Source organism: Salvelinus sp. IW2-2015, linkage group LG1 (assembly GCF_002910315.2).
Source record: "Salvelinus sp. IW2-2015 linkage group LG1, ASM291031v2, whole genome shotgun sequence".
NCBI lineage: Eukaryota > Metazoa > Chordata > Actinopteri > Salmoniformes > Salmonidae > Salvelinus > Salvelinus sp. IW2-2015.
The window spans coordinates 20,875,126-20,901,840 of record NC_036838.1 but is presented as its reverse complement, the minus strand read 5'-3'; the positions used below and the strand labels follow the sequence as shown (position 1 = coordinate 20,901,840).

The following is a 26,715-nucleotide window of genomic DNA, read 5'->3' as shown; positions in this document are numbered from 1 at the left end:
GTGGAAAGGTCTAGGAGCAACAACGGCTCAGCCGCAAAGTGGTAGCCCACACAAGCTCACAGAACGGGACCGCCGAGTGCTGAAGCCCGTGGCATGTAAAAATCTACTGTCCTCAGTGGCAACCTCACTACAGAGTTCCAAACTGCCCCTGGAAGCAACATCAGCACAATAACTGTTCGTCGGGAGCTTCATGAAAATGGGTTTCCATGGCCGAGTAGCCGCACACAAGCCTAAGATCACCATGTGCAGTGCCAATCGTCGGCTGGAGTGGTGTAAAGCTCGCCGCCATTGGACTCTGGAGCAGTGGAAATGCTTTCTCTGGAGTGATGAATCACGCTTCACCATCTGGCACAAATCTGGGGTTGGCTGATTGCCAGGAGAACGCTACCTGCCCGAATGCATATTGCCAACTGTAAAGTTTGATGGAGAAGGAATAATGGTCTGGGGCTGTTTTCATTGGTTCGAGCTAGGCCCCTTAGTTCCAGTGAAGAGAGATCTTAACACTACAGCATACAATGACATTCTAGACGATTCTGTGCTTCTAACTTTGTGTCAAAGGTTTGGGAAAGGCCCTTTCCTGTTTCAGCATGACAATGCCCCTGTGCACAAAGCGAGGTCCATACAGAAATGGTTTTTCGAGATCGGTGTGGAAGAACTTGACTGGCCTGCACAGAGCCCTGACCTCAACCCCATCAAACACCTTTGGGATTGAAACGCAGACAGCAAGCCAGACATAATCGCCTCACATCAGTGTCCGACCTCACTAATGCTCATGGCTGAATGGAAACAAGTCCCCGCAGCAATGTTGCAACATCTAGTGGAAAGCCTTCCCAGAAGAGTGGAGGCTGTTATAGCAGCAAGGGGGGGGACCAACTCCGTATTAATGCCCATGATTTTGGAATGAGTCGAGCAGTTGTCCACATACTTTATGTTGTGTATATTAGAATCCAGTTATGACCCAATTAGGACCTAATACTACTGTATTAAGGGTTGGTCAACCCTTCTCCTGGTGTGCAGGATTTTGCTCCATTCCTACTCTGAATCAGCAATCAAGTTCCTGATGAGTAGAATCAAGTGCATTACAACAGGGCTGGAACAAAAGCAGGCACTGTCATGAACAGGAGCAAATGCACTGAACCCCATTTTGATTTTGACAATTCAAAAACATTGTCGTCATCACACACTCTCGCTCTGTCCCCATTTGAACACTATGACCATTATCTCAGAACCTAAATCCACTGGAACACACAGTGGTTGTCAATCAAACGAGACCATTCAAAACGCTCCTCTTCCCACTGCCTCTTTACATCTGGCAATCATTTTGATCTGAGCTCACATTATTCCGATTCACACCTACTCACTTGCCCTTTGCGCCGCCAGGATTGCAGCCAGACGTCCCTCTTGCGAGCCACGGCGGGGATAAAAAAAAAATCTCCTCGGCCCGTGTGGTCGACTCGTCAGCAATTGCCAGAGGCTGGCATCGGTAGGGAAGGTGGGGGGGGGGGGGGGGGGGGGGGGGGGGGGGGGGGGGGGGGGGGGGGGGGGGGGGGGGGGGGGGGGGGGGGGGGGGGGGGAGCTGAGAGAATGGAGCTTAACGGCTTTAACATGCACAAAAGATGTCAAGTCTGGTGATTACATAGACTGATAAGGGCCGGGTGGATCTGGAGCCTAACGTTGCTTTTCACTTCTCTTCTCCTCGCAGTGTAGGTTCCCCTTGGAGAGGAGAGCTTACAGGGGGGTTTGACGGTGTGTGTGTGTGAGTGTGTGGGTCAGGAACTCAAAATCATGGGACTGCACCCAATAGGTTAATCACCCAATTCCAAATCAAACCCTAGCCCCAGACCTGTGAAGGATTTCACAGGTAATAGGTCAACACAACTAAGCTCTCTCTCCTCCCCTCTCTCTTTCACTCTCTCTTTTTTTAATGTTTCTCTCTCAGTCTCTCCCATTCCCACTGACGAGCTGCCTTTCTATCCCGCTCAAGCACGGAGGCGTTGCTTGCTAGCGGTAGTCAAAAAACACAGCTAACGGCCGACGACCACAGCCGCGGGAAGTAGGGGTGCTGAGGGTGCTGCAGAACCCCCTGAATTTAAAAAATATATACTATTACATTACTACTAATACATTTAAAAATACATATACAGTACCAGTCAAAAGATTGGACACCTACTCATTTAACTTTTTTTTAATAAAAAAAAAAAACGTTTTTACTAAACTTTCGGCAAACTTAACCTGTGTAAATATTTGTATGAACATAACAAGACTCAACAACTGAGACATAAACTGAACAAGTTCCACAGACATGTGACTAACAGAAATGGAATAATGTGTCCCTGAACAAAGGGGGAGTCAAAATCAAAAGTTTCTGGGGGGAATGGCCCTAGCCCTCACCCTCCAATCCAACAGGTACCAGACGTGCTCAATGGGATTGAGATCCGGGCTCTTCGCTGGCCATGGCAGAACACTGACATTCCTGTCTTGCAGGAAATCACGCACAAAACGATCAGTATTGCTGGTGGCATTGTCATACTGGAGGGTCAMGTCAGGATGAGACTGCAGGAAGGGTACCACATGAGGAAGGAGGATGTCTTCCCTGTAACGCACAGCGTTGAGATTGTCTGCAATGACGACAAGCTCAGTCCGATGATGCTGTGAAACACCGCCCCAGACCATGACGGACCCTCCACCTCCAAATCGATCCCGCTCCAGAGTACAGGCCTCGGTGTAACGCTCATTCCTTCGGCGATAAACGCGAATCCGACCATCACCCCTGYTGAGACAAAACCGCGACTCGTCAGTGAAGAGCACTTTTTGCCAGTCCTATCTGGTCCAGCGACGGTGGGTTTGTGCCCATAGGKGACATTGTTACCGGTGATGTCTGGTGAGGACCTGCCTTACAACAGGCCTACAAGCCCTCAGTCCAGCCTCTCTCAGCCTATTGCGGACAGTCTGAGCACTGATGGAGGGATTGTGGGTTCCTGGTGTAACTCGGGCAGTTGTTGTTGCCATCCTGTACCTGTCCCGCAGGTGTGATGTTCGGATGTACCGATCTTGTGCAGGTGTTGTTACACGTGATCTGCCACTGCGAGGACGATCAGCTGTCTGTCCCGTCTCCCTGTATCGCTGTCTTAGGCGTCTCACATTTCGGACATTGCAATTTATTGCCCTGGCCACATCTGCAGTCCTCATGCCTCCTTGCAGCATGCCTAAGGCACGGTCACGCAGATGAGCAGGGACCCTGGGCATCTTTCTTTTGGTGTTTTTCAGAGTCAGTAGAAAGGCCTCTTTAGTGTCCTCGGTTTTCATAACTGTGACCTTAATTGCCTACTGTCTGTAAGCTGTTAGTGTCTTAACGACCGTTCCACATGTGCATGTTCATTAATTGTTTATGGTTCATTGAACAAGCATGGGAAACAGTGTTTAAACCCTTTACAAGGAAGATCTGTGAAATTTAGATTTTTATGAATTATTTTTGAAAGACAGGGTCCTGAAAAAGGGACGTTTCTTTTTTTGCTGAGTTTATTTTCTACATGGTAGAATAATCGTGAGGACATCAAAACTATGAAATAACACATATGGAATCATGTAGTTAAAAAAAAGTTTAACAAATGAAAATATATTTTGCAAAGCTGTCATTAAGGCAAAGGGTGGCTACTTTGAAGAATCTCAAATATATTTTGATTTGTTTTACACTTTTTTTGGTTACTACATAATTCCATACGTGTTATTTCATAGTTTTTATGTTTCACTATTATTGTACAATGTAGAAAATAGTGGCTGTAATGGGGATGGGAAGGTGTAGACTGGAGTGAGAACGTAGTCATAACCGGTCCGTTCCCCAGACTGCAGCAGCAGGGTGTCTGTGTTAACATGCAGAGCGTGAGCTGCTGATAGATGCCAGCTAGGATGTGTGTCCGTGTGTGTTTTTCCCAGCCTTGACTTTAATGAATGTTGGGCCTTTCATCATCGTTCTTTTGGACAGTGTCGGAAGCACTGCAGTGGCTCATTTTTCCCAGTCCTTTTCGTGCGCGCGCACACACACACACTCACAGGAGAGAGGTGGGGGGGGGGGTGAATAAAAAAAATGAAGTCTGGTTAGCATACAGCACACGTTGCTGTGCTGGGCACGGATCAATTCTGGTTCATATCCTAGATATGGGAAATAAGCTCTACTACTGCCATCTAGTGGTGAAGATAGGAACGTTTCTGCTTTTTATGAGTCTAAACATAGGAAGACTGCTTAAAAAAAGGTAGACGTTGCCACGAGCAGCACCGCAGATATTGAGATTAGCGAGATGCAAGACTTCGCTCTCACATAGATGCTGGCCTTCTAGGAAGAGTTGCAAAGAAAAAGTCATATCTCTGACCAGTGTCTGTGTTCTTTTGCCCATTTTAATCTTTTCTTTTAAATTGGCCAGTCTGAGAAATGGCTTTTTCATTGCAACTGCCTAGAAGGCCAGCATCCCGGAGTCACCTCTTCACTGTTGACGTCGAGACTGGTGCTTTGCCGGTACTATTTAATGAAGCTGCCAGTTGAGGACTTGTGAGGCGTTTGTTTCTCAAACTAGACACTCTAATGTACTTTTCCTCTTGCTCTGTTGTGCACCGAGGCCTCCCACTCCTCTTTCTATTCAGGTTAGAGCCAGTTTGCGCTGTCCTGTGAAGGGAGTAGTACACAGCGTTGTACGAGATCTTCAGTTTCTTGGCAATTTCTCGCATGGAATAGCCTTCATTTCTCAGAACAAGAGTAGACTGACGAGTTTCAGAAGAAAGTTATTTGTTTCTGGCCCCTTTGAGCCTGTAATCGAACCCACAAATGCTGATGCTCCAGATACTTAACTAGTCTAAAGGCCAGTTTTATTGCTTCTTTAAATCAGAACAACAGTTTCCAGCTGTGCTAACATAATTGCAAAAGGGCTTTGTAATGATCAATTAGCCTTTTAAAATGATCAACTTGGAGTAGCTAACACAACATGCCATTGGAACACAGGAATGATGGTTGCTGATAATGGGCCTCTGTACGCCTATGTAAATATTCCATTAAAAAAAAGAATCTGCTGTTTCCAGCTACAAAAGTAATTTACGTCTACACTGTATTTCTGATCAATTTGATGTTATTTTAATGGGCAATAAAGTTGCTTTTCTTTCAAAAACAAGGACAAGTGACCCAAAACTTTTGAACGGTAGTGAATACTTTCATATGGATTCTGGATGGTTGTGTACAGGAATGATGTGACTTGCACCTCCAAACACACACACACAGATAAACAGACAGAGACAAACACACAGACACCTATAACACAGTTATAGAAAACCTGTCAGCACCAACTAGCTTTTCAAACACTTCATGACTTCAAATTCAATCAACATGTCTTTGAAGCAGATGGTTATTCCTGTATGTGTGAGCTCGGAATGTATTCCCCCATTCTGGGATGTGTATGTGTGTGTGTGTGTGTGTGTGTGTAGTGTCTGCAAATGAAGAAGAGTATATTTGCATAGAGGGGTGATAGGAACGAAAGCAGGTGCTAATGAAAGAAAAGAGCGGTGGAGGAAACAAGTTTTATGCTAATGTGCTTTGTCATCTATTCTAAAAGTGCACTCCTGAGGTTAGTACAGTTCAAATGAGAGGAGACCCTGCTATGCCTCCTCTTCCCCTCAGTCTCTTCCTTTCTCTCCCTCTCAGAAGAAGTGCACTCCAGAAGTTAGTATAGTTACAATGAGAGGAGACCTGCATTTGAATATAGGAGGATGTTGCTAGTGGAGAATCATACACTAAGGCGTTCAGATGAGACCGAAACTTTGAGATACAAAAGACAAAATACAACTTTATTGTCCATATGTTAGAGCGAACAACGGAAATATGTCTTCTGCTCTGTTCTCAACCTCCCAGCAGAAAGCACACATCCCACATACAGTTGAGGTGTGCACAGGGCCAAGCTGCGCCCCTGGACGGAGAGCAACTTGCAGCAAGAGAGCAATGAGCAGAGGCATATAGTAAACACAGATATGGAATATAGATCTCTCTCTCTTTCTCACACACTCTCGCCCTCTCAGCCACTCACACACACTCCTTCMCTCACACACACTCTCTCTTTCACCCTCGCACACACACACACTCCACCTCCACACACAATCCAAACCAACAAGTTGTAAACACAGTGCAGTTGCGATAGGTGAGGAAAAGGTGAGAGAAGGATCGGACGTAACACTGTTCAGAAATACTCCACGGAGCAAGAGGCACGCTGTCAAAATCACTCCCCATTACCCATTTAGTCCTATGTGTGTGTTGGGTCTGTATCTGAGAGGAAGCAGGCATGTGAGAATAGAGAGACAACGAGAGAGAGGAGAGAAAGAGAGGMACAGCAAAACAGAAGGAGGAATAGCAGTTGTGTCAACACTACTATCTCCAGGGCATGATCTCCTCTCACTTCTGATCAAACTCTGCACACGGCAGTGGCTAAAACAACACCTGGTGTGTCAAACTAGGCATGCACAGACAGACTCACACACACACCGAAATATCGCAGTTGTGATCGGTCTGACAGCGGGTTCACACCTGTCAAAAAGCCCAACGGTCAAAAGAAACTTGCTAAAAGTGATTTCCTATTCCATCACGTCGGTGGTTGAAAAACAATGCAACGGTTGGTGTTTATCCTCTCAAAACGCACATGGAGAAACYGTACCAATTTATCATTAAAACAAACAAAAAAAATGACAAAAACAAGGAAATCACGAAGACTCAGGCGACTCATTCCAATAGAACGTCATTAAGCTCGGTGGCCAAAGCAATGAAAACCCAACCAGATAAATACGTTTCAATATTCATTAAAGCCAACTCCGTTAAAAAAAAAGCAAGGAAACAAATCAACTGGGAGAGTGGGGAGTAAAACAGACGACCAGAGTGAGTCAGTGCACTCGAGAACTGTAGTGTATGCTGCATTTAGCTGCTTCTTAAGACTTGACTGAGCAATCAAACCCACGTGCTTGTACGCAGGCACGCACAAATATCAATTTCCTTCACCTTCAAACAACACAGTGTTTTATCAGAAATACGCTTAGTTGGGGTGGAAAATGAATGTCAACTAAGTAGGACTAGTTTACCAGACGAGCTAAATGACTTCAACGCTCACTTTGAGACAAGCAACACTGAACCATGCATGAGAGCATCAGCTGTTCCGGACAACTGTGGGATCACGCTCTCCATTGCAGATGTGAGTAAGACCTTTAAACAGGTTAACATTCACAAGGCCGCAGGGCCAGACGGACCAGCTGGCAAGTGTCTTTTCAACCTCTCCCTGAACCAGTCTGAAGTACCTACTATGTTCATGTTCCTCGGTTTTCACATCACTATCTATCTATGGATGGTCCACACACACCAACACAGTCCTGAAGAAGGCATGACAATGCCCCTTTTCCCTCAGGAGGCTGAAAGGATTTGGCACGGGCCATCAGATCCTCAAAAAGTTATACAGTTGCACCATTGACAGCATCTTGACTGGCTGCATCACCGCTTGGTATGGCAACTGCTTGGCATCCGACCACAAGGCACTACAGAGGTTAGTGTGTATGGGCCGGTACATCACTGGGGCTGAGCTCCCTGCTATACAAGACCAGAGGAAGGCCCTAAAAATGGTCAAAAGACTCCAGCCAACCGCCATAGACTGTTCTGGAACCAACAGAACAGCTTCTACCCCCAAACCAATAAGACTTCTAAATAGTTAGTTAACAAAATAGCTACCCAGACTTTTTGCACAAACTTTTTTGCTACTGTTTATTATCTATCCTATTGCCTAGTCACTTTATTCCTAGTTATATGTACCCATCTACCTCGTACCCCCGGCACATCGACTCGGTACTGGAACTCTGTGTATATAGCAAAGTTATCGTTACTCCTTGTGTATTTATTATTACGTGTAATTAAATTGAGAAAAAATAAAATGTCTTTCTCTCTACAATGTTGGGAAGGGCCGTAAGRAAGCACTTCACTGTAAGCCTAGACCTGTTGTTTACAAAGCATTTGACGAATAACATTTAATTGGAGTCTATTGTGGTCAAGGTACAGTAGTTCACATAGGCCACGCCGTTTCATTTTCTAACCAGCAGAGGGCACTGTACACTAACATAATTTTTTTTTCTCAAAGAGGGCTATTGCTAATCAAATACCAGCCTAAAACTGGCTCTTTTCGACCTCGCTTTGCTAATACTCAATACGATGTATTTGTGCCATTTCCCTTGACATGAAATGTGACATACTCAGGTATTAGACACCATTATAGCATTTCTAGTACAGCAAAGGGCACTAACTCCGATATTACTATCGTACTCACACATATTATGAGGACATAATGATGTTATTCATTTCTATGATAACTGAGTGCTAACTATGTGGAACTGAGTTAGGGAAGAGCTTTAGTTCAATACCAAATAGGCCCCGAAGTCCTACACCAGGGGTGTCAAACTCATTTCATGGATGTTGTTTTTCTTTTCTTTCAATTAAGACCTAGACAACCAGGTGAGGGGAGTTCCTTACTAATTAGTGAACTTACTTCATCAATCAAGTACAAGGGAGGAGCGAAAACCCGCAGAAACTCGGCCCTCCATGGAATGAGTTTGACACGTAGAGGTCTTCACGGGTCCATTTTGGACCTGTTCCGAAATGGACCTGGGGCTTTCCCACCCAGACCCGATATACATAAATACATTTTCTAAATATAGAGACCCATTCTCAACGGACCCGAGGACATCTAGACCCGTTCCATATAGACCTGGTCGGATCTAGACCCGATCTGATTCGATACGATTGAGGGAAGCAGCAGAAAAGTCATTTTATAAGCTACTTTATTAACAGGAGCTGATAAAGCACAAGAGGAGGGAGAGAGGTGCCGCTCTAGCAGGCTGGAGGGAACGAGAGACGGCAACCAACCAAGCCGGCTCGCGCTCTCGTAGACCAATAGCTGCCATAGCTAGGTTATTTATCATCAAATATGATTACGTAGGACCTGTCTTGACTGCATCAAACCGGGAGAAGCTTGTTAAGTTAGATAACGTTAGCTAGCTAGGCTAACTGAGGCTGCAGTGCTTTCTAAACCTACAGTTACAAATAACAACTCCACTCAGAATATTAAGTAGCAGCCTACCCGTTGGCTCTTGGTTGTTGTAGCCTATCCGTCTCCTTTAACTTTTAATTCTGTCATTTTAATTCCATCTTACATTGATTAGATAGCTCCTAACTTCTGCCACACACGGAGRGATGCTATATGACTGTAGCCAATTGCCGCTTTGATGAGTCATGATTGGCCAACAACAAGCTATACGCGCCACTCTCGTGAAAAGCAAGAGCAGCAGCATAAATTATACAATTTCTCTCTCTCTTTCCTGCAGCAGTCGCGTACGGGCCATTCCGGACAAATCAGTTAAAATTACACATACACGAGACCRGTGACATTATTTGGAATTCTGTATCCGGACTCGCTCGGGTCCCGGATCGTGTCACGGGGATTCGGGTACAGGTGGGTCCGTGAAGACCTCTACCATACACTACATGCACTTGTGGAGATCTAAGAGGAATTGATTTGTATAATATTATGAAATGTCCACCTCGCCTATCAAAGGGCAAGGTGGAGCTATTACCATTTTGCTTATACCAATCAAATCCGCTTAGACCTCGACAAGTGCATAGAAGTCCATTTGGAATTGAGCCCTAGAGGGCAGCAGAGAGGAGCCCACTGACTCACCAGTTGTTTGGCCTTCATCAGCTCCTCGTGGGTCTTGCCCTTCTCCCGGAGCACAGCAGGGTTCAGGCRGTCGTGGGCCTCTCCTTTCCTCCCTGCTGTGGCTGCTGCTGCCTCTCTTTCCCTCTGGGCCAGTCGAAACAGTTGCTCCTGCACTTGGGCCTGCTCCCTCTCAAACCTACACACAGGACATATGATGAACATGAGACACACTCAACCTGTAATGTAGGGGTGGCCAACCCTCTGCGTGGGGAGATACTGTGTATGCAGGCCTTTTGCTCCAGCCCAGCTCTAATACACCTGGGCAACTAATCAGCTGCTCATCGGGATCTTGATTAGCTGAYTCAGGCAGGATAGAGTAGGGCTGYAGCAAAAACCTGCATACCTAATCAGCCACACCTGGTTGGCCACCCTTGCTATAGGAACACATGGACTGCAGTTTCATCTAGGCCTTGGCAACAGGCCCATGGCGTCACAAAGGTGGCTCATGAGAAGTCAAACTATACTGAGACGCTAATTAGCCTAGCATATAGCATGACACAGACATGAGCCGTTAGCATTCCAACCACATAGTGAGCCATGCTGCTGACATGGCCTACTGCCACCCTGCTGGCGGTAAATAAGAGCAACATGAGGTGTCGATAGCTCCCTTAGTCTACAAATTCCTTCTCAGAATTAAGTCTGGCTAGTGTCTAGTCCCAAACATTATATCGCTTGAAAAGGTAGTATGATCAATCTAAGGATATCACAGAGTAAATTCGATTAGTAATCCCCCGGGGGTGRCACAAGAATGGTCCTCCGGGAATGGATTGAGTGACACTGCACTAAGGTGTCAAATCCTAACTTTAGATAAAGACTACACATGCAACAGTCGTATTGATGTCAGTCAAAACATGATTTATGCAAAGGTTTGAGTAAGATACATTGTTGTAATCGGGTGTGTTACTAGACTGGAAGGAAACCCTGTACACCAAGGAATGGAGTTGGTTCTCAGGTGTAAAGGGTATACTAGTGGCAGTTGAACTCACTTTCTCCGCAGCTCCTCCTGTGCCTCAGCAGCAGTGGGGCCAGGTCTTGGACCTGKAATACATTTAATAATTGTCTTTATAACGGGTCCATCATATCCATTTCCCAATTCCATGATAATCACTTACATAAGACAGTCAGCTAACATCACAATACAATTAACTATTACTGTAGTCCATGATAAAATCTCTAAAACTGTTACATTTATTCCCCTGGAACCAAAAGGCCTACATAAAGTCACAGTTGAGTTGAGCATTTAGGTTGTTGCGCTCTTCCATACCTGGTGCAGGTTTGTGGCTGCCAGGCTGGGGTGGCGATGGATTGATGCCGTCTGTTCCCTGCGAATCTCGCATCCGCTGGAGAAGCTCCCCTGACAGCTGTGAATTGCGTAATAATAGGTTACATTGTGCAAAACCGGTCAGACGGACYTTCAAAGCAATGGGCGCATACACAAAGACCTAAGTGTCAAATACTATACACTAATAGCCAAATTATTCTTTCAAAGTTGAACACTTTCCAGTGTATGTATTGGGATTGTAATTACTCCTGAATAGTATATAGGCCAATAACTATTGTAACAACCTTGTTAGACTGCACTTACAACAGTAGACTAACCCTTACCCTAAKTAATGTATAGCAATGAGTAGCCAAAACCTTATGTAATACAGAGATAATTACTCAGTAATAAGAGTACAAGAAGTGTGACCCAATTCATTGAAACAAGTTGATTTTGGGCACACGTATTATATAACGTAAGAAGATAGTGTCAAAGTGGGGTTGACAATAACTTGCTGCCCTAGACCAAATCAAATTTGTTTTTCATAACTTTATGTKGGGCAACTTCAAAAAATTGCCAATGACTTCCTTTGTGAATTACAGTTGTAACATTGACATATTGCGACAGTCTCTCGTTACAATGCATCCAAACGTATAGGCCTACATTGACGGTCCATCTGCACGTGATATGGGAATCATTTATTTGCTCAAAGCGACACCTGCATTATTATAAGCCATAGTCTAAAATATTTGCGATATAAATTGTTTTTGTCAAAAATATGTGGTCTAATGATATTATTGTAGCAGCCTAGAACGAGTCCATTACGGTTAAATATTCTCTGTAGCCTACATATAGCCMCTACAGTGTACCGTCAAGTCCAGACAACGACGCATAGCGGTCTGGGGGGGAACCGTGACCGAATTCACTTGAGGACACGGGAATACATGACATTACATTAGAATACGGGTCTGTTACTTGCATTTGCTTAAAAATACACAACTATTTCCGTTCTATACTGCCTGCTATATTTACTAGAGCTACGGTAATGCAACCAAAAGTCACGYATACACTAAATATAGCCTATTAGATCTATGTTGCATTTCATTTCTCTGTCGCCATATCAAATTATTTGAACTTGGCAATGAAAGTCGACGTTTTCTAATCAGTCGCTTAACGTTACTTACCTTAACTCCATGAATTACTGTGACCTTCTCTTCTTCATCCAGGCCGAATGACACTTTTCTCCTCGTACTRTCACTGCCTCCCATGGTCAATGGTCGGCTTGTATTAACCTGTATTTTAAAAAAAACGCTGCCCTACACTAGTATATTTTACAAGTCTACGACAATGTGAAAGCAACAGTAGCCGCCACAGCGCGTCGCGGACAAAATACTCCAAGAAAAGGTCACTTTCCAGGATGGCCAGTAATCTCAACGCGTATAGGRGGATAACATAATCGGACTCCAATTACATTTTATCTTGTATCATAGGCGACCATAAGGGGGCTGGGAACTGTAGTTCTGTAGTCATCCCGTCAACCCAAAAGTCAAGTTATCCAAACGTCGTGTAGGCCTATMTTTGTACAATAAATATTATGGTTAGGCAAAATATGTAATGCCATACATTCCACGTCTTGGCCAATACAAATCACATGAAACACTGCGTGCCATGCATCCCCRAAAAATAGGGACTAGACGAAACGTTTCAATTTGCAGTACCACAAGAAACCACCAAGGGGAGACATACATGTATAGGAATGAAAAGGAAGCAGGTTTAATCGTCATGGAATCCTCAACAACATATGAGTTGAATATTCTACAATGATACATAATTAAATACAATTACAAGTTATTCACAGCTTGCTGGCACTGAGTATCCTTACTCTTTTTCAAAGTCCTTTCAATTAAATATTGTATTCAATCTTATGTASCCTGCCAACACTTGCATTTGAAATCCACGCCCCACTAACACCTTATGATTATTATACTCAATTTTTCATCAATAATGTTGACCCTCATATGCAACCGTACAACATTTCTCTAGAAATATAAGCCTGTGTGAGAGCAAGTTACAGGGTTTCCTTTGTTGATGCAGGTCAAGTGTTTGGACGTGCAAGGCAGAAGACTCATAAAATACTACTATGGCAATACAAAAAAACTTGCTTTGTGGTGGCTTACATTTATGAAAAAATAAACGTGTCTTTATATGACATACTGATGCTATATGTCACACGACGAACTCCACTCACAAGACAATGTTTTACCATGCCAAATGTACACCATTCCAAGGGGCAATTCTCGTTCGGGGTGGGGYAATGAATAAAGTGACAAAATCAAAAGGGGGCATAAACAATGGAATTGGTTTCACAGCAAGCCATGTGTTGTGGGCTACTAAGTTCACAGCAGACAAAGTAGGATRACTGCAAGGAAGTAGTGCTTCATGCAAATTAGTCCAGTTTGCACTGAGCATTATCAGCAAACAGATTTACTGTGTTTAAAGTTGCTCTTTCTTTGTGATGAAATCGGGGCTCAATTATAAAGCGCACATGAGCAACGTAAGGTTGCCAATTCAATAATTTCATACATTGAAAATGACATTTCAATATTAGTTCATATTTGAGTCACAAAAAAATTACCTTTGTTTTTCTCCGTTTCTTTTCAGTTGAATCCAATGCATCTTGGGATGAATATTTCTTGAAGTAAAAAAAGGTCTGCAAAATAGATAGCCTAACCACAAGTGCTATTCCTGCCTTCCCTCTCCCTCATTTGACGGMTGGTTTGTAAATGTTGCTTTAGTCATTAGAAACATTTCTTATACCAGGATTGATCCGCTGATGGAACTACCTATCGACATAAAACCCGAGCGGTCACTAAAATAAATAAAACAAACAGTAAATAATAACATAAAATAGGTAGAGATGACGGGTGCGACTCAGCATCCATTTTGATTCTCTCTATGCCCCAGCAGCAAATCACATGGATACCAGATGCACTACTAATGGTCTTTGACACGGCATACCAAGCTCCTGCAGACTCAAGCCRGAGTTCCTCAATTAATACAATGAGGGTACATGACATTACACGTCAAGCATCAAAGACGGGAAAAAAAGCACTGATTTCAAACATAAAACATTACGAATGATGCAATTTAGAGAAGGGTCCTAGCGTGATAAGGACAGATCTGGTCTATAGGGAGCAAGGCACGGTGAATTGGTGATTCAATACAACCTGGTTACCAAGTAGTCACAAATCTAACACAAAGCCACAGTTAGTGGACTTTACCTCACTGAGCTGTAACCCTTCGATGGGAATGTAACGGACATTACCTTTACACTTAACAAAGAACATTTGCTTCTTAGCTTTGTTGTCCACGCACTCAATTACTGGGGGGATAATACTTGACTGAAGTTGTGGAAAAATCCTAGGCAGGTATTGCGAAGAATGTAATGTTTGAGCCAGAATGGAACAGGCAGCAAGAGCCAAAATTACGGATATGGAGGACAAACAGGAGCTGAAATGGGGGAGCAGTTTCCTCAATGAGGGCCCTCCTCACAGTTTCTCCAGAGAGGGAGAGAGAGCCATAGCAAACTCCAACCTTCCCCCCTCACTACTCTCCACTTAACCAGTCCTACTAGCACTCTCCTACTAGCTTAGCATACATCCCCTAACCTCCCCTTTCCTCTCATCTTTTTCCTTAGGCGTTGATGGCCCTCCAGCGGTCGCTGTCGATGCTGTTGATGCTGCCCGCCCCGAAAGGACCAGAGGCCACGTCGTCCAGGTAGGCAGCCATGCCAGTGGCAGTCAGGCCGTCTATCTGAGTGCTGGAGTAGAAGGAGCCTTGCTCCAGCTGCTCCTTGCGGCCCAGACCAGAGGTCGAGGTGGGGGGCAGGTGGACGTCTGCCTGGTCGTCCGGCTCGTCCACCTGGCACTTGTAGGAGAAGAGGATCTTGGGCTCTGAGCTAGAGGGAGGGAGGAGGAAGAGAGTTGGGAAAAAGAAGGACAAGGAGAGAAAAAGGAGGTACAGGAAGGAGACAGAAAAGACAGAAAATAGATGGTATCATCAGGCAGAAGTAAAATACAACCAAACATGTATCATGCATTGGGGGAACCTTGCCTGTGTCTTCTGTCCTCGTTTCCTCAATTAACCTCAAAGAGCATTGGAGGACAGGATCCAAGGTCCCTCTTGGACCTCTTCCTCCAATGAGCCTTGAGAGGAATTWAGGGAAAAAAGGACAGGAAGCAAGGATTTGACATTTAGTAATATTTTCAGACAGCCATAGTTTTCGGCCTTTGACCTACGTACCCGAAGAAGCCTTTGAGGAAGGTGACGTAGATGAGCGGGGCGAACACGGAGAAGTAGAGGAAGGTGGTGACGTCCACGCAGCTGTTGCAAATCACACAGATACACATAAACCACAGACTAACAGGGAGCTCACTGACCCAGATAAACATCAGGCATCAGTAGTGACTGAACGATCTCTGTAGCCTCGCACCAGAATGACACTAGGCTTCAATTAGGCTACACAGAAAACATCAGAACATGGACACTAAAACACAAGGTGCTCTACTTTGAGGGAAAAGTCTATTTTTAAAATGGTGCAATGCAGCCATTCTTATCTGAATATCAAATCATTTCTGCGTAACAATAGCTCATTCATCCCTCTTCCTCTCCCCTGTAACTATTCCCCAGGTCGTTGCTGTAAATGAGAATGTGTTCTCAGTCAACTTACCTGTTTAAATAAATAAATAAATAGTACCTTACTGTGATTGTTTTCAATTAAAATGGTCAAAAAGACACAAAAATAGCTTCTTAGCAAAGATCAATTTCTCAAGCAAGAATGTTGCTAAGACTGTCTGGGAGTGGTCTGATTGGGAGGGGGTCTGTGGGTATGTGCCAACCTTATTGGCAGAAAGGTTGAGAACTCTTACTGTCTATTAACCAATTTACCGCCTGGTGATGTCAGGCGTTTTTTCCCCAAACAGCTCTTACACTAAAACGGAATTATCATCATTTTGACATTATTATTCCAACCTCAGTGTGGAAATATATATATACATACACACACAGGAAATCACATTTTTGACTGCACTGGGTCTTTAAAATACAGTATGTTCGAAGGAATAAAAAAAATACATATTAGATGGGGGGGATTACTTGGACCCTCAGCTAGAAAATGGACTTGGACCCTCAGCTATAAGGTCTATGTAACACTGTCATAATAAAAAAAGGTCAGCCTTGAAGATACAGATAAAAACCTAGATAAATCCATTGCTTTGCAGTTAGGCCACAGTTGATTAACTAAACACAGACGTCAAATGAAAAGTACGCGCTGCCACCAATGCGCAAGTGTGATTGAAAAGACGATATTTTTTCAACCCTTTTTCTTCATTAGGATAAATCATATATCACAGTGTGATGATTTACTTGAATCTCTGAACAGTTACTTGAATGTCCATCACTTGTTTTTCACAGTACAGACACTCACCAGAGCCCCTCTATGATACCGGCACACAGCATGGCGCTGCCCAGGCCCTGGACCAGGTTGAGCAGGGACAGGACGGCAGCGTACACATAGAAACTCTTCTTAGCTGTGGAGGTAGMAGGGCCAAGAAGGGGTGTGAGTCAACTTTGATGCTAACACAAGGCAACTGTCCAGCTAATCATAAAACATCAGGGAGAATAAAATAAAAAAACAGCACTGTGGAACTCAACGGTTGGTATATTAGTAAATGACCCTGAAAAAAAGCCCTCTGCCATCTGTTGATATTTGTTCACCCAGAAAACTGTCCCAATAACTCACATGGCAGGGATATCCTCTCCCTRACCGGGGTTTTGGGAAGGATGACAATCAGAGAGTACACCTGAAAGCACAAGGACCAGTGTTAAAAGGGGTACTTCGGGAGGKCCTTCATCTACCTCCCCAGAGTCAGATGAACTGGTGGACACCATTTTGATGACTCTGTGTCCAGTATGAAGGAAGTTAGAGGTAGGGTTGCGAGTCAATGCTAACTAGCATAAGCACAATGACCGGAAGTCTGTGGGTATGTGCTAGCATGCAGAAACCCATTGGTGAAATTGGTGCCTTCTTGCATTACAAATAACAAGACCGCAAAATTAGAGGACCAAACGGGTGGCACAAAGACATCCAATTCTAACAATTCTCAAAACAGAAGTGATTGAAAACCCCTCTCTATTCATGTTATAAGTACAATTCCAGACAGTAGAACTATATACAATGACATTATTCAAAAAAAAAAAAAAACTTTGACAGCGCTGCATTTGCTCTGTAACCATTGGCAGCTCACCAGGAAGAAGAAACAGGAGCTGGCCAACCAGAAGTGGCGTCCCCCGTGGCCGTAGATGTTGAAATCCTCGGCGGAAAGGTGCTTGTCAGGGTACAGGATCTCCAGGGTGCCCTGAGGAAGAACCATCAAATGGTCAACACACGGGGTTCCATTAACCAGTCATTTATTTGTTTTGTCATTTGTAAAACACTTCTTATTACGGCGTTTTGGAGTTGTTATGATCTTGTGTAAGTTTGAGAGTTGTGGGGCTGCCATGCGAGTGGCCTCCAGTCTTACCTGTGTGATGGAGTAACCCAGTGCCAGTACAGCAGTGATCGCCAGCACACGCTTTATACTGGACTTGCTCTCCAGGTGGCCTGTCAACAGAAGACACACATCAGCGGGCATTCTTCAATTCCCCAAGGCAAAAAGTGGCCCAAACTTCTAAAAACGTAAGCAAGAGGTTACGTCGACTACGATACTACCATAAACTGAAGAAAACAACATTTGAATATYCAGTACAGGAATAATGACGCTCTGTCAGCCTTATACCGCTTGAGTCTACAGCAAGCTCAGCCTAATTCCTCCCCCTCCAAGAACACCATAACTATAAACAACTTGTATATGCACTACCGCGTATACAGACAGTGCGTGACTATATATATGACTGTGTGTGCGCGCAACTGCAGTCATATCATTGGTGACTAAGTCATTCCAAGTGTTAGTCTCACAACAGAAGTGAGACGAGCCCAGAGGGAGATGTCGTAGTTTTAGGTTTGCAGTATTACACATCGTTTACATTTTCATTGCGCTGCACATTTGTTTTGCTAATATTCTGTCTTTAGTATATTGCCCTTACACACATTAGTCATGGACTTCTGCATACTGTCCTAATAAAACATACTATACTTTGTATTCAGCATGTACTTTGTAGCTTTTGTTTTAATTTCATGTGTARAGTTAGCCTGGATGCCAGTATGTCTCTGCTATCACGTCAACTCATTGGCATTCATTGTGATTCCAAACAAGGAGTTAACAATGATAGCACCCACAGATCTGGAACCAGGCTACTGTAAAGAACTTTGAGTTGAAATGTATGACATTTTATTTTCATGTTAAAATCACCAGTCGGCAACCCATCCCTTACTGGATTAATTGACACAAACAAGCATTACAATGATTCATAGGGATAATTCACAGTAATAATTATTCCGGTGTCCTGTGCAAAGCGCACCGCATAAAGAATTCAAAACTAAATCAACACACAATTGCAGATAAGATTATCCAAGCAATAATAACAATAATAATAAACCTAGAGCAGTAAAAACATTTTATTATTATTAGTATAATAATACAGAAAAAGGAAACATTGAAAGAGAGTTTTATGAATTAAATGTATTGCGGCGGTCATTAGAAGACATACCAAAAGCCAGTCCCAAGATAATCACACTGAGCTCAATGGCTAGCAGAAAGAAGCGGGTGATCTCCCACAGCACCTAAAGGAGAGACATTAAAAATGAGTCAACCTCAATATAGRCTCAAGAAGCCTCCTCTCCTAATCACCTTTCCTTCATCTCTGCATTTATCTGGGGGTCTGTTGTAGCAGAAACARAGATACAATCTGATACACAAATAACAAATCAATTTACACGAAGGAACACAAAAATGTACTAATTAATAGGCTGGGAGCACTGCTTTCAGATCAGCTTTCTCTACCCAAATTCTGACCTTCTGAGGATCATGTCTGTTGAAATCAGTGCACACGAAGGGAAAAGAGACAGACTAGGCCATTTAGAGGGTTGAGACACACTCTTGAAATAGCTTCATGTTATCACTAATCAAGTCACAGCATTTCTTTAATACTTCATGCTCCCTACTGCTAATGACCAATAGGTCAAATACATGTTATTTGTGTAGATAATCCACTAAGAAAACCAATGGTCCAAAAATCACATCTCTATCATAAGCTGTTCAAAGGTTATTGGAGTTTTTGCCAGAAAAAATGGTCAAAAATAAGGAAAATTGCAAAGCATTGTGTCAGCGAGAACAAACGCTACCTGGGGATTACTTTCCCGTTGAACTAGTCCTCTTTTCTCAAATCCGCAAGACATAAAACAATATAGAGATAAGATCGATTGAGACAATGTAGAATTTTCATATTTTAGTATACTTTTTTCAAATTAATGCAAAATTAATACGCTTTTAAAATGTATTTTCAGTCTTTTACTTTTAACTCAGACCGTCAAGCCGATTTAGATTTTTTGCAACCCTACCAGCAGAAACAACTTTGAAGACAACCACCACATGTCAAATCTTCAAGAAAGCTGCACCGCTCTGTCAACAAAGCTCGGTGRCTATTACAGGATGTATTAGGTTAAGCAATCCAATATAGTATTAATTCAATGTTAGAAAAATACCCCATTGAACAATTCAGATCATGAATAAATCATATTTGTCTCGGCAAATGTATTTTTAAAATAAGTGAAATTTCATCACCCAATGGAAAGTAATCGGAATCGTCCCAAACATCACCCCATTACCAATATCAGCGGTATTCAGAGTCGAGGTCGCGACGGGAACTGCAGTGGGGTGGCCATATATGTAAAATGTTTTCATGTGAAATGTATTCATTGGTTACTTTTCATTTTTGATAAGAGATGAAAATGCAATAAACTGAAGGTTATTTGTGGATTGTAAAAATCTAAAATGTACCAATTTTAAGGTTGTGTCATTAGATTTGGTGTTGAGTCATGAGAAATCTTGGGTGAAAAATGTAGTTCCCATTAATTCTGGTGGGGGGGAAAAAAATGGGGTCCCCAATGAAAACATTTAAATACCACTGCCCTATACACAGTGTACAAAACATTAAGAACAAATATTAAGTTGCACCCCCCACCTTTTGTCTTCAGAAGAGCGTCAATTCATTGGGGCATGGACTCTACAAGTTGTCAAAAGCGTTCCACAGGGATGCTGGACCATGTTGACACCAATGCTTCCCACAGTTGTGTCAAGTTGGCTGGATGTCCTTTGGGTGGTGGACCATACTTGATACACACGTGACTGTTGAGCGTGAAAAATCCAGCAGCGTTACAGTTCTTGACACAAACCAGTGCGCCTGGCACATCCTACCATACCCCATTCAAAGGCACTTAAATGTTTTTGTCTTGCCCATTCACCCTCTGAATGGCACACATACACAAGCCATGTCTCAAGGCTTAAAAATCCTTATTTAACGTGTCTCCTCCCCTTCATCTACACTGATTGAAGTGGATTTAACAAGTGACATCAATAAGGGATCGTAGCTGTCACCTGGTCAGTATACGTCATGGAAAGAGCAGGTGTTGTTAATGTTTTCTCCTTTTGACCAGAGCCATATGGATCCTGGTCAAAAATAGTGCACCATATAGAGAATAGGGTGCCGTTTAGAACGCAGACAGAATGAATCTCAATGGTTTCCAGGGTGTATTAAGAAGCCATTTATAGCAGTGTGTGGCTCCAAATTCAATCGATACAGCACAGCTCAATGACTGACACTATCTCACTACTACAGCCATTTTGAGGGTAACACTTTCTGAGAACCACCCGTATGTAAATTAATTACTTTATTTACATGCTTCCATGCATTTACACTGTCATAAGGAGTCTTGAGCRCGTACGAATGCTGAAAACGAGTCTTATGATCTACCAGAAAAGGGGGAAAAAATAGTTTTACAAAARGACTCAGAAAAGAAAGAAGCACTTAGATGTTTGTCCTGATAGTTGCAGAAATCAGACTGCTCCGCTTTCTTTTTTGAGATAATAAACTTGTTAAGTCTCCTGGGTTTATACGTTTTTCTGGATTCCCAAGTCGCTCAGKGCACACATTTACCCTTTTTACGGAAGCTAACTTCCATCTGTGTATGGCAAAACAAATCCAAAGCCTTTATGCATCTACAAGGGCTGTGGCAAGAAGCCTCGAGTTGTTATGAATTATTACAGCAAGTCTGTAACACGCTACAAGTGTAGGTGGTTCAGAGTGTCACCAATTYTGCCCTGCCATAGTAGCCTTACCTTGTCAATGATGGTGGCAGCACTGGATGCACTGACGGTCATGGACACTATCGCACGGGTGATTCCCACCGCTGCCACCACAAACACCTGGAAGGACATAGGTCAGACATCCATTAACTTCTTATGGCTGCAGGGGCAGTATTGAGTAGCTTGGATGAAAGGTGCACAGAGGTGCCCAGAGTAAACGGCCTGCTCCTCAGTCATAGTTGCTAATATATGCATATTATTATTGGATAGAAAACTCTCTGAAGTTTCTAAAACTGTTTGAATGGTGTCGGAGTATAACAGAACTCATATGGCAGGCAAAAACCTGAGAAGAAATCCAACCAGGAAGTGAGAAATCTGAGGTTGGTCGATTTTCAACTCATCGCCTATTGAAAACACTGTAGGATATGGATCTGTGAGCACTTCCTACGGCTTCCACTAGATGTCAACAGTCTGTAGAACGTTGAATGAAGCTTCTACTGTGATGTTGAGCCGGATGGGAGCTGTTTGAGTCAGTGGTCTGGCAGAGAGCCAGGTCCTGGTCAAGCGCATTCCACATGATATCYACTTGCGTTCCATTACTTCTATAGACACAAAGGAATTCTCTGTTTGGAATGTTATTGAATATTTATGATAACAACATCCTAAAGATTGATTCTATACTTAGTTTGACAAGTTTATTCGACCTGTAATATAACTTTTTGAAGTTTTCGTCAGACGTATGCCTTCACCTGCACGAGCGTTTGGATATGTGTACTAAACGCGCTAACAAAAGTAGCTACTTGGACATAAATGATGGACATTACCGAACAAAACTAACATTTCTTGTGGAAGTGGGAGTCCTGGGAGTGCATTCCGACGAAGATCAGCAAAGTGAAGATATATAATGCTTTATATGAGTTTTGTTGACTGCACAATTTGGCGGGTAACAACTGTATGGCTTACTTTTGTGGCTGAACGCTGTTCTCAGATTATTGAATATTGTGCTTTTGCCGTAAAGATTTTTGAAATCTGATACAGCGGTTGCATTAAGAACAAGTGTATTTTTAATTCTATGTAAAACATGTATCTTTTATTTATGTTATGTGACGTGGCTCTCTGCAATTTCTCCAGATATTTTGGAGGCATTTCTGAACATGGCGCCAATGTAAACTGAGGTTTTTGGATATAAATATGAACTTAATCGAACCAAAAAATATATATATGTATTGTGTAACATGAAGTCCTATGAGTGTCATCTGATGAAGATCATCAAAGGTTAGTGATTAATTTTATCTCTATTTCTGCTTTTTGTGACTCCTGTCTTTGGTTGGAAAAATAGCTGTGTTTTTCTGTGATTTTGCGGTGACCTAACATAATCGTTTGTTTTCGCTGAAAAGCCTATTTGAAATTGGACACTTTGGTGGGATTAACAACAATATTACCTTTAAAATTGTATAAAATACATGTATGTTTGAGGAATTTTAATTATGAGATTTCTGTTGTTTGAATTTGGCGCCCTGCACTTTCACTGGCTGTTGTCATATCATCCCATTAACGGGATTGCAGCCATAAGAAGTTAAAAGAGCCGGCAAGCAGGATCTCACTGGATTGTTATTATGGAAATGTATGCATTCAATTTCTAACAAGCCAACTTTCTACATGTACATCTCGCTGTTCTATTTCCAAAGCTTGAATATAAGAGGTTGCCTACCAGTATGTAGAAGGTGATGAAGATGGGGCTGGAGGTGAGCCGGATCTTGGCCCTGGCTGAGGGCAGTTTCCACATCAGGAACACGAAGAAAGCCACATTGGGAATGAGGAGCATGAGGTCCCAAAACCGAACTCTAAGGAGGGAGAGTTAAAAAATATATATGTTATTTTACCAGGTAAGTTGACTCAGAACACATTCTCATTTACAGCAACGACCTGGGGAATAGTTACAGGGGAAATGAGGGGGATGAAAGAGCCAATTGGAAGCTGGGGATGATGGTATGATGGCCACAGTGGTAATTCAGCCAGGACCCTGGGGTTAACACCCCTACTCTTACAATAAGTGCCATGGGATCTTTAATGACCACAGAGTCAGGACACCCYTTTAACGTCCCATCAMAAAGACAGCACCTTACACAGGGCAATGTCCTCAATCACTGCCCTGGGGAATTTGGATATTTCTTTTTAGACCAGAGGAAAGAGTGCCTCCMACTAGCCCTCCAACACCACTTCCAGCAGCATCTGGTCTCCCATCCTGGGACTGACCAGGATCATCCCTGCTTAGCTTCAGAGGTACACTAGCAGTGGGATGCAGGGTGGCATGCTGCTGGCCTGCACGGTTGTATGCGAGAGACATTGACAAAAGATCATGAAGACATGAAACTAAACCCTCGTTTTTGACCAATCCAAACCCCTGTTACAAGCTGTAGAGCCTATACGGCCATTAGTTCAAAAGAGTAAGTGTTATTTTTTTTAGACTACACCAGTCTTCATAACCACACTAAACACAGCATTTAATAGCTCCAGCAATGTGAATGACAAAGTGTTTCAAAATGTAGAATTGAGATAATGCAATACGTCCAAAAGATGCACAGCAAACACAGTCCTATCTGGTTTACCTTGACTTGCCAATGTCCTCGTATAGGATCTGGAGACATCTATGAGGCTTGGTGATGTTGGCCTCAAACTCTGGTTGCCAGGTAGGAATTGCTGATGTGTTCTCCACATAGGTTGGCAATATGCTGCCATTGTATTGTGCAAACCTCACCACTGCAGTCACGGTGTCAAGCATAATGCACTCAAGGCCTAGGGGCAAATGTTATAACTTCAGTAATGTGGGTGTTACCAAGTAAACAATACATAATAGTTATTCCAGCTCAGTACACAGCTGTTTGCTTATTTCCTAACATTGGTAACTATTAGCTAACGTTAGCTAGATATGAGAAAATACAGGGGTACTAGCTCGAGTCTGTGCACTTGATACTTTCAAGACAAACGAGATCAAACCATGACATCGGTGATATTCAGGTAGGAAAGTTCGAACTCTAGAAGATACCGTGTTTCCGACTTGCAATTTCCGAGATGAARGACATTTCAAAACGATTTCTCGAGTTCCCAGTTGTTTTGAACGCGGCATTTGTCTGTTCAAACATTTTCCACGTCAGGTAAGTTTAACGTTACGTAACCGTGACAGGGTTACGCAGCTTGTGTACAACAAAATCAGGCCAGCTAGCTAACGTTAGCTTCCAGCTAGCTGCAATAACGTTATAGAATATATAGATAGTCGATGCTATGTAAGTGCCATGGCTGAGTGGCTCACATGTTYAATATTAAAACAAACATCGATGTGTCAGAGCAAGGCTGGCAGAGAGATGTAGTTAACAAGCCAGCATTGCAACGTTTCGACAGCTTGACAACAAACATAACTAACGTTAGATAGRTACGGGTTAGRTAGCTAGCTCTAGCTAACAATGATCTTAACGTTACCGTTTCACTAGTCTCGAATTCAAGGGCAAGTTGTATATTCTGCGGCACTTTCCACGGACAATACTTTTGGTGCAAGCAACATAACTAGCTAACCTATCATACTGTTGTCTACTGTTTAATTAATAATTTATCCAAGCTAGCTAGTCACCTGACAAACCGGATTTTAATTTCAATATCAATCTTTGCGCAGGCGCATCAGAGGGATGTATGACGACATCCGTCTGCTACAGTTCAGGGATGGGGTTAACACTGGGCTAATTCGACATTGCAGCCGACAGTGAAAGATACTGCCTACTGACTGATCTACAAATCACCTTGCATCATAAATAACGACATAAATTACTTGTAGGTCAGACAGTCATGATACATCACGGGTTTGATGATCTCGAACACGGCCACTCATGTCACTGCATTTAGATACTGATATGAGTTTTTCCAAGCAGGTTAGGAGACTGAGATTAAGGTTAGGAAAATGCGTCTGACCTGCTACGAAAAATACGTTATATCGAAGTGCCCTAAAAAAAAGTGTGTCCTGTTAGGAATGGTGGTATACAAACGTGAAAATCAAATGGCTTTAGTATTACAAAAAATACTTATGCTAATAAATATAGCAATTAATAGTAGTTATAACTAATGTTCAAAATCAAATCAAATGTATTGGTCACATACAGGTGTTTAGCAGATGTTATTGCGGTGTAGCGAAATGCTTCTGCTTCCAGCTCCGACAGTGCAGTAATATCTAATAATAATATCMAACAGTTCTAACATATACCCCAAAAACACGTAAATCTAAGTAAGGAATGGATAAAGAAAATATACATATATATCAGAGCGGCATTGGGCTAAGGTACAGTGGCATAGCATAGAATACAGTATATACACATATGAGATGGGTGATGCAATATTTACACAATTAAAGTGACTAACATACCGTAGAACAGTATAGAATACAGTTAATACCTGTGAGATGAGTAATGCAAGATACAGAGACATTATTAAAGTGGCTAGTGATCCATTTCTAAAAGTGGCCAGTGATTCCTAATCTATGTCTATAGGCAGCCGCCTCTGATGTGCTAGTGATGGCTGTTTAGCAGTCTGATGGCCTTGAGATAGAAGCTGTTTTTCAGTCTCTCGGTCKCAGGTTTAATGCACCTGTACTGACCTCGCCTCCTGGATGATAGCAGGGTGAACAGGCAGTGGCTCGGGTGGTTGATGTCCTTGATGATCTTTTTGGCCTTCCTATGGCATCGGGTGCTGTAGGTGTCCAGGAGGGCAGGAAGTTTGCCCCCGGTAATGCGTTGGGCAGACCGCACCACCRTCTGGAGAGCTTTGCGTTTGTGGGCGGTGCAGTTGTCACCCCCGGTGATACAGACCGACAGGATGCTCTCAATTGTGCATCTGTAAAGGTGAGGGTTTTAGGTGTTAAGCCAAATGTCTTTAACCTCCTGAGGTTGAAGAGGCGCTGTTGCTGTTGTGCCTTCTTCACCACACTGCCTGTGTGGGTGGACCATTTCAGTTTGTCAGTGATGTGTACGCCGAGGAASTTGAAGCTTTCTACCMTCTCCACTGTGGTCCCATCGATGTAACCAGTAATATGTAATACTTTACAATTCTTATTACATATAAACAATTTWGGTTGGCAGTAATGTATCTTGTGTATATGAAGACAAACCCTAACTATTACTGCATTCAATACATTGTAGCACTCCATGCCAGGGGTCCCATCGGTATCTGTTTGACACAGGAGAATGACTGCCCCCTCTTATTGAAGCCATGAATGTTCACGGCCGACCACATACAGCAGGCATTGGACGCTTTCCTCTGCCCAGACGTTGCTGCCGCATGCCAGATTGTACAACGCCTGGATAGGTATGTAATGATAGTTATTTGAAGTATCAGCTTC

At 43.0% G+C, this 26,715-nt stretch overlaps 2 protein-coding genes and 1 long non-coding RNA gene across 5 annotated transcripts in view; 1 reads left to right on the top strand and 2 right to left on the bottom strand.

Moving 5' to 3' along the window:
- The window catches only part of chchd6b (coiled-coil-helix-coiled-coil-helix domain containing 6b), a 59,991-nt gene extending 47,490 nt beyond the window's left edge, over positions 1–12,501 (bottom strand). Inside the window, exons 1-4 of one of the 2 annotated variants that reach the window (XM_023985450.2) lie at positions 12,219–12,501; positions 11,038–11,134; positions 10,760–10,811; positions 9,735–9,909 (exon numbers count right to left, since the gene is read on the bottom strand). In XM_023985450.2, coding sequence (XP_023841218.1) covers positions 9,735–9,909; positions 10,760–10,811; positions 11,038–11,134; positions 12,219–12,302 — 408 coding nt within the window. In that variant the 5' untranslated portion in view covers positions 12,303–12,501. The remainder of the gene's footprint in view (positions 1–9,734; positions 9,910–10,759; positions 10,812–11,037; positions 11,135–12,218) is intronic. The other variant, XM_023985441.2, reaches the window with a different exon arrangement.
- Positions 12,502–14,261: 1,760 nt separating this feature from the next.
- LOC139027524 (uncharacterized) lies at positions 14,262–14,505 on the top strand. The gene is made up of 2 exons (XR_011479624.1): positions 14,262–14,345; positions 14,377–14,505. It is a non-coding gene; the product is annotated as an uncharacterized lncRNA (long non-coding RNA).
- Positions 14,305–24,997, bottom strand: tpra1 (transmembrane protein, adipocyte asscociated 1). 2 transcript variants are annotated; one of them, XM_023985430.2, is made up of 11 exons: positions 24,813–24,997; positions 23,945–24,131; positions 23,047–23,179; positions 21,369–21,455; positions 18,742–18,814; positions 17,616–17,695; positions 17,340–17,450; positions 16,835–16,895; positions 16,520–16,622; positions 15,337–15,417; positions 14,305–14,992 (listed from the first exon to the last, which is right to left on the bottom strand). In XM_023985430.2, the coding sequence occupies exons 2-11, from the start codon at positions 24,115–24,117 to the stop codon at positions 14,728–14,730; spliced, it is 1,167 nt and encodes a 388-aa protein (XP_023841198.1). In that variant the 5' UTR covers positions 24,118–24,131; positions 24,813–24,997; the 3' UTR covers positions 14,305–14,727. The 2 variants fall into 2 exon arrangements, with proteins under 2 accessions (XP_023841198.1, XP_023841188.1); XM_023985420.2 differs by lacking the exon at positions 24,813–24,997 and adding an exon at positions 24,382–24,493.
- Between the last annotated feature and the right edge of the window lie 1,718 nt (positions 24,998–26,715).